The 9,620-nt window shown below is 34.2% G+C and overlaps 1 protein-coding gene across 1 annotated transcript; it reads right to left on the bottom strand.

Moving 5' to 3' along the window:
• Positions 1-47: 47 nt before the first annotated feature.
• rab30 (RAB30, member RAS oncogene family) lies at positions 48-9,186 on the bottom strand. The gene is made up of 5 exons (XM_073817717.1): positions 9,033-9,186; positions 7,605-7,703; positions 7,323-7,406; positions 5,709-5,892; positions 48-3,743 (listed from the first exon to the last, which is right to left on the bottom strand). The coding sequence occupies exons 2-5, from the start codon at positions 7,689-7,691 to the stop codon at positions 3,493-3,495; spliced, it is 606 nt and encodes a 201-aa protein (XP_073673818.1). The 5' UTR covers positions 7,692-7,703; positions 9,033-9,186; the 3' UTR covers positions 48-3,492.
• Between the last annotated feature and the right edge of the window lie 434 nt (positions 9,187-9,620).

The following is a 9,620-nucleotide window of genomic DNA, read 5'->3' on the forward strand; positions in this document are numbered from 1 at the left end:
AGTTTAAATCAGAATATAAATGGTTTTACATATTTCCTACAATATAGTTAGTGTCATAACCATGTTTATTTGAAGAAAGGTATTAACTTGCAGTCTATATGCTGAGAATTAAAACATAAGTTACACAAACAATTGCTCAAAGAAAACGGCTTATTCGCAATACTGAATTGCTGCAGTCATGGGTTTCGTCTCTTTGTGATAAATGTATTACACATAATGCATCACAACTTATATATTGAAAGCACACACTAAAACAATAAATGTACAGTTATCTACTTTGGATACAGATCTTGTGGGTTCAAAAAATGGCGTTTCATCTACACTAGACAAAAGACTGTTACTCCTTGATGAATATTGTACTTCACAATGAAATGGCCATAATAACATTGCTCATACAGAAAAAAATAAGCGATTATTAATACATATACTATACTGAAAATTAGGGCATTGAAACAAAAAAAATCCTAGAGTCCCATTGGTACACAATGCAACACATTACAATATGGCATATATCTGTAAAAGAATGCTAGACAAAAATACCTGACAGAGAAAATACTGTGCATGGCACGTCATGTAACGTAGAAAGAAAACAGTTTATACAAAACTAGAAAAGGTTATCACTTTAAAATAAAATGTTAATAGAAAAGCTTAATATCATATAAGCAGCTGTGTGTAAATATGAGTAAAATGCATTATATACTGCAAAGTAATAGGCATGGACAACCAGAAAAGCTGAAACAATTGGTCCTCAAGTTAAGCATTATTTAGTGTTTTAGTGAATACATTTTGTGTACAAAAAAAAAAAAAAAAAAAAAAAAAAAAACTAAAGGGGAAAACATTCTACTAAACAAAATATCTGAATCATGATAATCACAACTATTATCAAGCACACTGCATCTAAAACCTCAGTTGTAATTCCATCAATTTTGTTAAAAACAAGAAAAAAAAGGAAAAAGCTCTGTAGCAGCAAGTAAAATACTGAAAGTCTATAAAAGAGAAGATTCACAGTTCCATTGTAATGACACAGGTGCAAACAACCTTACAGCACAGCCAAGGTTGGAGGTACAAGTTCCAACTGTTTAAAAGTCATTAAAATGCACAACACAGTTCCAGAACAGACAAAGGCCAGCTGAAATCAGAATCACACTGTATCACACCGTTAAACAACTCTATCATCTTTTCCTCAAAACGATGCATTGGAACACAAAGACCATTTGTGCAAGAACTCACTGAAACATCTATGAAATACATCTCACTCACACATAAACTACACACACACTGTTCTCTCGGCCCCTCAAGTGCCAAAAGCTTGAAACATCGCTACAGTTATTACAATACCAAAGCTAGACTAAATTAACTACAAAGCATCCTGGTATATTTCAGTTCTGATAACACATAAAAATGTGTAAAAGGACAGAAAATCTCCAAATGGGAAATGGAGTAATCCTTGGAAAAAGAAACTATCAATATGGAATGAAATAAGCGTTTTAGACAGTGCATTATAATATTGAGCCCATTCACTTTTAAGCGTAAAATGTGCAAAGACATTAAAGGATGATGTCTAGAACCTGGCTACAAAAAACCTTTGTGATCTGAAAAATCTATGACCTTATGAAACCTGTCAAGAACACAACAAACTATCATTCACACATTTGGGGTCAGTAAGTTTTTTTAAATGTTTTTGAAAGAAGTGTCTTATGCTTACCTAGACTGCAATTATTTAATTAAAATACAAAACAGTAATATTGTGAAATACTGTTACTATTAAACTATTTTTTTTCTACTTAACTATTTAACATTGTTTTCTATCCTAATATATTTAAAATTGTAATTTACTCCTGTGATGCAAAACTAGATTTGATTTTTTTTCCCAAATTATTTTCAATGCTGAAAACTGAAAAGTTAATATTTTTTTTAGGATTCTTTGATAAATAAAAAATGTATAAAAACAGCATTTATTTGACATAGAAATTGATTCATTTAATGCATCCGTGCTGAACAAAAGTATTATTTCTTTAAAGAAAATCTTACTGACCCCAAACTTTTGAACGGTAGTGCATTTCACCTAAAAATCTTGGGGAAAAAAAGAAAAGAAAGAAAGAAATTACTTCTTTGCAAAGAAAAGCGTCTTTTATGAACAACACAATTTTTTTGCTGTTATTTACTTAAGGACATTTTCCTTCTGTTTTGTAATGAAAACACAAAACTCATTACTACGCATAATGCAAAAAACAATCTGTAAAGTATGTATACATTATGGGAGTATATGTTTGAGTATGAGTATACAAACTAATTGTGTCTGGACAGTATTATTCCCATTACTCCATTACTGTATTACAGTAGTGAGAATCATCCTTGAAATAAACAAAAGTAAAACTTCCAAACGAATATATCAACCCGGTTTGAGTGATATTTTTGGTTGAAATATGACCCAAACCTGTGCTCCATGAGATTCCCCAGTGCTATGTAATGTATGACGTCAGGATGCAAATGGCAGAGGCACGTTGGGTTTTTGCTATGACTTCTCAAAATGACATGGCCTTTATTGAGTATTAACAGCCAAACTTCCATGCAAGCAGTAAGGGGAGTTTATATTCTTATAAACTGACTACCTGATAAATGAGGATTTAAAATGGCGGCTTTACTTCACATCTTTCGGTCACAGATTATTTAGAGAGGCTGGCTGTCTGTTTGCATTATTGACTTCTTCATTTAAAAAATGCATGCATAAGCAACCTCAAACAATCTCGCAAGCAATCATCAAGAAGTGCATTTTGTGCGAATAATAAATGTGCACACCAACACACCAATTTTGTGGCAATGAGTCTTAAAGGAGCAGTTTACCCTAAAATAAAAACTCTGTCATCATTTACTCACCCTTACGTCATTCCAAACCTGTAAGCATCATATGGCTTTAGAAGACTTGGAATATGGAATAATACACAAGTCATATGGACTGCTTTGGTCAATGTATACTTTCAGCTTTGTGACAAAGACACAGACAAAGTCAGTCATATGGGTTTGGAACAACATGATGGTAAGTAAACAATGACAGAAGGCTTATTTTTGGATGACCTAGTCCTTCAAGTGGGTGAGACTGCTGATAAAGACCTGCATTCTCATTTTTTTAAATCTCTATTATTACAAATAAATTGGCGCTCAAGTCAACAGGGAAATCCCAACCGTTGCATTGTACAGAAGTGTAGAAATGTCACTGTCTGACCTATCAGCAAGCATTATTGTGTAACAAGACCCTTCCTGGCCAAAAGCATCTAGGAGCATTGGACCCACCTTTAAAAGCAGCATCATCTAGATATCATGTTTTCCCAAATGTTTTAAAATACCCAGGGATTTAAAAAGGGTAAAAGAACTAGACTTCAACAACAGTGGCAAACAGTAACCACTGCAACTACATAGTGGTTACCAACAATACAACCACTTTGTATGCAATCCATGTTGCCCCTCCTCAGCCAGACAGAGTGGCCAAGTCTACTAGTTAATGCTGCAGCAACTCAAGTAATTGATGTTTTTCCCTTCTCCAGGCATGGGAGTGGAGTCGTTGTTGTCCAACGTGTTTTGCTTGGCCTCACGGATCAGTTCGCAGGCCAGATCCAGAAAGAGCTTCTCCACGTTGTCCGATTCTTTGGCAGAGGTCTCCAGATAAAGCATGCTCTGTGCCTCCGCAAACTCCTCTGCACGCTGCCGATGGACTTCTCGCTTATCGGCCAGGTCTATCTTATTCCCTGCAAACAACAACAGCAATGAACAGGGCTCAAATTATTTGATTTCAAGGACATTAAATATCTGGTGACAGATAGATAGTCTAACGTAAACCAGTCAGTTTGTTCAGTGACAAACAGCTTCAAAAACACATTAAACTAATGTTGAAAGACAATTTCCTGCATTGGTTTACAGAGCTCATTGTGACCGACCAACTGACAGATAGATTTACATCCCCCTTTCAGAATCTGCAAAATGTCAATTATTTTAATCAAAATAAAAGGGATTATACAAAATGCTTTATTAAATGTTTATTAAGTACTGACCTGAAAAAGATATTTCATATGAAAGATGTTTACATATAGTCTACAAAAGAAAATAATAGTTGACTTTATATAAATGGCCTGATTCAAAAGTTTACATCCCCTTGATTCTTAATACTGTGTTGTTACCTGAATGATCCACAACTGTTTTTTTGTTTTTTTTTTGTCCTGAAAGTTAAACTGCCCGCTGTTCTTCAGAAAAATCCTTCAGGTCCCACAAATTATTTGGTTTTCCAGCATTCCAGTGTATTTGAACGCTTTCCAACAATGACTGTATGATTTTGAGATCCATCATTTCAGACTCAGGCCAACTAAGGGACTTGTATGCAACTATTACAGAAGGTTCAAACACTAACTGATGCTCTAGAAGAAAAAAATATGCATTAAGAGCCAGGGGTGAAAACTTCTGAACAGAATGGAGATGTGTGCATTTTTCTTATTTTGCCGAAATATCATATTTTTTTCATTTAGGACTGCCCTTCAGAGGCTACAGAAGATAATTACAAAATAAGTTAAATTGACCCTGATCTTCAAATTCAAAGCACTTAAAAGCATTCTGTTTCCTTCATTAGTGAGCGTTTGAACCTATAATAGTTGCATCCCAGCAAGCAACAGTCGTCATTTCACCGTCTGGGTTAACTATAAACCCAATATAGTCCGGCTATGTGTAACCTACTTCCAGCCCAAATAACCTTGAATTTGGTTGCATGCCATTTTTTTGGCAAAATAACTAGTTAGATGTATGAGGATTCCATCCTGTAAGCAAACTCAGCAACGTTTACAAGGTTTTATGGTTTAATTTTTTTTTTTTTTTTTATTGATGACTAGTCTAATATTGGGATATGTTTAGACGTCTATTAAATTTTCACTGACACCCCAAATACAAACTTGTTTTAGCCTAGACGTCTGGGCTGTGTTTTCACGGCTAATAGACGTCTTTTAGACCAAAAATTGCTTGCTGGGATGAGTCCCTCAGTTGTCCTCAATGTGAAAAGATGAATCTCAAAATCATATCAAAATTATCCAAATTGTTGGAAAGGGTTCAAATACACAGAAATGCTGGAAAACTAAAAGAATTTGGGTGATCTGACATATTTTTCTCAAGAACAGCAGGCAGTTTAACTGTTCAGGACAAACAAGGGACTCATGAACTATCACTAAACAAAAAAATATAACTGTGGATTATTCAGGTAAGAACACAATATTAAGAATCAAGTGTATGTAAACTTTTGAACTGGGTCATTTATATAAAACCAATTATTATTTTCTCTTGTGGACTATATGTAAACATCTTTTATGTGAAATATCTTATTTAGGTCAGTACTAAATAAACAACAATAAACATTTTATATGATCCCTCTTATTTTGGTAAAACAGTGTACATTTTGCAGATTCTGAAAGGGGGATGTAAACTTTTGACCTCAACTGTAGACAGACAGACAGACAGACAGACAGATATATCATGTGCTCCAGTACGGAACAACTGTTACTACAATTTGCCTGTGGTCTATTGTGTAGTGCAGTTAATCTGACAATCTTAAGGAAACATAAACTTTACTGATAGAGGACAATGTGTCATTGATTTCACTCTACATACTGTAGCTAAAAGACAAATACATTGTTTTATAATTAGAAAAATTAACCTATTTAAACTTGATTACTCACCTACTAAGATTGTCACTACTTGGTTGTTGGCATACTGCTCGATCTCCCTCAGCCACTCAGGAAGGCACCGGAAGGAATCTTCACAGGTGATGTCGTAGGTGAGAATGAGAGCATTGGCACTGCGGTAGTAACTCTGGGTAATTGAGCGGAACCGCTCCTGCCCAGCCGTGTCCCAGATCTGGAGCTGTGGGAATGAGCGGATCAAATAATCAGTGAAGTCACTTAGCACTTCTAGCAGAACCCAACAAAAACGACAGCTTTCAGTCTATTTCATTAGCAGGAAGTGCACTTAAATGCGGAAAAATGCCCAGAGGGGCACAGACTAAATACTAAATCCATCAGTGTTTTAGTGGCCTAAACTGATGCTTACTACATTTAAAGGCCAAGATTAGTCATATTTCTTCCTTTCTTCCTTAATCGGGCTGTTTTTAGGCCGATTTCTCCCCTTTCGACAATCCTAGGTAACGTCCAATGATCTTGGTTTTAAAGATTATTTTATCAGATTTTCCTGTGGTGTGAGGTGTGTTAAGAGTGACTGAATCTGCTCCGAAGAAGAACGTAGAAGGCACCCCCATCGTGAATCGTAAATATTCAACATGTTAAATATATTGAATGCATTTACAAACTTTCACCATTTTAATTGTTTTTTGTTTAATAAAAAAATCATATAGTATCAATATAATGCTTCATTTCCTTCTTAAAAGAAAAAAAACTTAACTTTGTTTGTATTTAAATATTGATTAGGTATTATCCAAACCTTTTTCCAAACAATATTGCCTGTCAAAAGATTCCAATATGAATAAAGATAAGGCAAAGACACAATGACTTAATAAATAAAGCTTAACTTAAATAAAGTTTTAAAAACTGTTGTGTGGTGTTTATTCTCAAGTCTCAAAAGATTTCCAGAAGGGGAAGTGAGGGGGACTAAAACATGTTTACAGTGTTTATAATGTTTGTAAATGTTTTGTTTTATACTAAGATTTTACATTATTTCTGAATTTAATATTATAATGTGACTTACATGACACACACGCAATTTTGACCCAGTGCAGCGCAACTTAAACGTATCCATATTTAATTCCTATTTTTAATTTTATTTTTTTATTACTTCGTTTTATTTGGCTATGTTAAGAATCCTCCTTGTGTCACTTTAAAAATGTACCCAAAGTCCTGTCAATGTATGAATATTTGAATAAATACAGTAGTACAGTACAGTAGTAAATAGTACAGTCTTATTGGGTTGCGGCTATGTACAAACAGACATACCAACTACAACTAATTTTTTATTTTTTATTTATTTACTTACTTACTTACAATAAGCCCCTTCCGCAAACCCAAGGACATATCACAATGTATGACAAAATGTAATCAAGAACATATCCAAAAGATTGAATACAAAAAAGAAAAGAAATTTTTAAAAAAAGATGACAGAGATCATTTTAAAACTGTAAAATTAAAAATATAACAAAATAATAAAAATAAAATAATTAAAATACTTCTCAAGTCACTATTTATTTATTTATTCATGCTGCAGCAATAACCCCTATATTTTAATAATTCTATTTCTCACACAGTTACCTCAAAATTAAACAAAAACTAAAGAGGCTTACCCACCTTCACTTTCACTCCTTTTATTTCCACAGTTTTGATCATGAAATCAACTCCAATGGTGGCACCTTGTCCAGGAGGGAACAGCCCCTAGAAAATCCAAGAGGATGATTATGAAATTATAATTATCAGAGATTGCAAATTCTATACATTCTATAGAAACTCACTGACTAGTGTTTCTGTATGCACCAAAGGTCTGAGAGTAAATTTCAATTCTCTGTATGCATCTGCTGTACATGTGGCAGAATAGACAATAAAGCACCTTTTGACTTTGACTATTCCACACACCTGAGTGAAGCGTCGAACGAGGCAAGTTTTGCCCACTCCTGCATTTCCTATCAGTACAATTTTGAATAAGTAGTCATAATCCTCCATGCTCACGCTCAGCTGAGGAAACATGAATGAAGAGAGAGAGTGAGAGAGAGAGACAGGCAGACAGAAAGACAGGAGGATAATATGTGGGTGTTAAGAACTGCAATGCAAACTACACATGGCTGAGCAACATCCCTCTGATAAAACCCTGTTTGAAGTAAAAGAGCTGCAGCAGCCCTTACAGAACAAACATTTCAGTGACACCAGTGATGTATTACTGAGAACAAACGAGGGAATAAACTACGCCTGATGTCTCTAGGGACCATTTTTTTGCTGTCCATTCTTTAATTTATTGGATCAACAGTGCCTCTGTATTTTACTACACACATTAGCAGTGTTTGTTTCTAAAGTGTTGCTATAGGAGAAGCTGCTATGCATGTGCTCAAACGCTGCTGTTGCCAAGGCCTATGGCAGGATGCTGAGAGGACCGCAATAAAGACACAAGAATAAAGAACAACTCCCAGACGCCTGTCAACACACATGCATACACGCAAACACACTTTCAACAGCTAATTAAGAATGCCGGTGGACGCAAGCATATGAAATTTAAAAGCAATACAACTGAAAATTGTAAGTTGAGCATAAACAGGCCCCCTATGAAAATACATTTTTGATTCAATATAAAGTTAACTTAATAAGCTGCATGATTAAAAACACTTTACCCAACCACGTCATCTCCACTGCAAAAGGTTCACATTCATTTTGTATAATTGTTTTCAAATGAGAAATGATATAACAAATACTACTACTAATAATAATAATATATAAATTATTTATAATTATTACTATTCACCACTGCAAACATATTTTATCTCACATTCATTTTTATAGCCATTTACTTGCATTGTTTAGTAAACTTTTTATGCTGGTTAACCTTCACATTACCACATATTGCAAAAGCATGAGCACAACTTATTACTCTCATCAACAACAAACCATCTAAACAATATTTCATTTTCATCCAGAAATCAACATGTTGAAAATGGTTTAATGTTCCTTAAATATTTAACATTATGACTGTAATTTGTGCTGTATGGGGAAAAATAGCAATATTAAATAACAGAACAGAAAAGATACTTTATTGATCTCTGCTGGGTATGGATGAAAATATCTGATATGCAATATCTCCAAGCAGAAAACTGAAAACTGATATGCAATACCTCTGAGCCCAGCAAAAGACATAGATGTGGCCTATTAACTTCTTTCATCTTTAGACCCTTTATAGATAGTGAAAACTGCACATTTTATTTTATGATGAAATAAAACCAGCAGGCACAATGTTCTCCATTAGCTAGCAGGATGCTCTATACATTAAAGGTCACATTAAATCATCTTTACACTTACCAAACACAGGGGATTCACCCCACTGTTTCTATTATTCCGAATGCATTCAGTCTTTTCTTCAGGCGTTTAATTTAAACGTTAATAGCAATCGTGCAGCGCCAACAGCAACCTCGGCAGATTTTCGGCTCCAGTGTTGCACAATGATCGCAGAGTTTCCTCGGTTTTTTGACAATGACGTCATGCTGCTTCTTCCCCAGTGGAAGCCGAATCCGGAAAACATCGCCGCTGCATTCTGGGATTTGTAGTTCAACTTTAACCAGTGATATCAGATATCAGAGTTAGATCTTATTTAGATCTCTTTGTTTTAGATCCATTCTATATTGCCGTATGGGATTTTAATCAAAACAGGCGATTGTTTATGGAATAAAATCCCATACGGCAATATACAAATAAGTAAATAAATATAACTATTAACTACTTGAAAATGAACTTTTTTGCTAAAATACTTATGCTAGTATTTTAAGTAGTTATTTGCTATAGTATAGTTATAAATACATATAATTGAATATATATTTTAAAAATAAAAATATATGTTTTTAAAAATATGCATTTAAAAATATAGTTTGCCCTCCATATGTTTCAGTCTTT

Source organism: Garra rufa, chromosome 14 (assembly GCF_049309525.1).
Source record: "Garra rufa chromosome 14, GarRuf1.0, whole genome shotgun sequence".
NCBI lineage: Eukaryota > Metazoa > Chordata > Actinopteri > Cypriniformes > Cyprinidae > Garra > Garra rufa.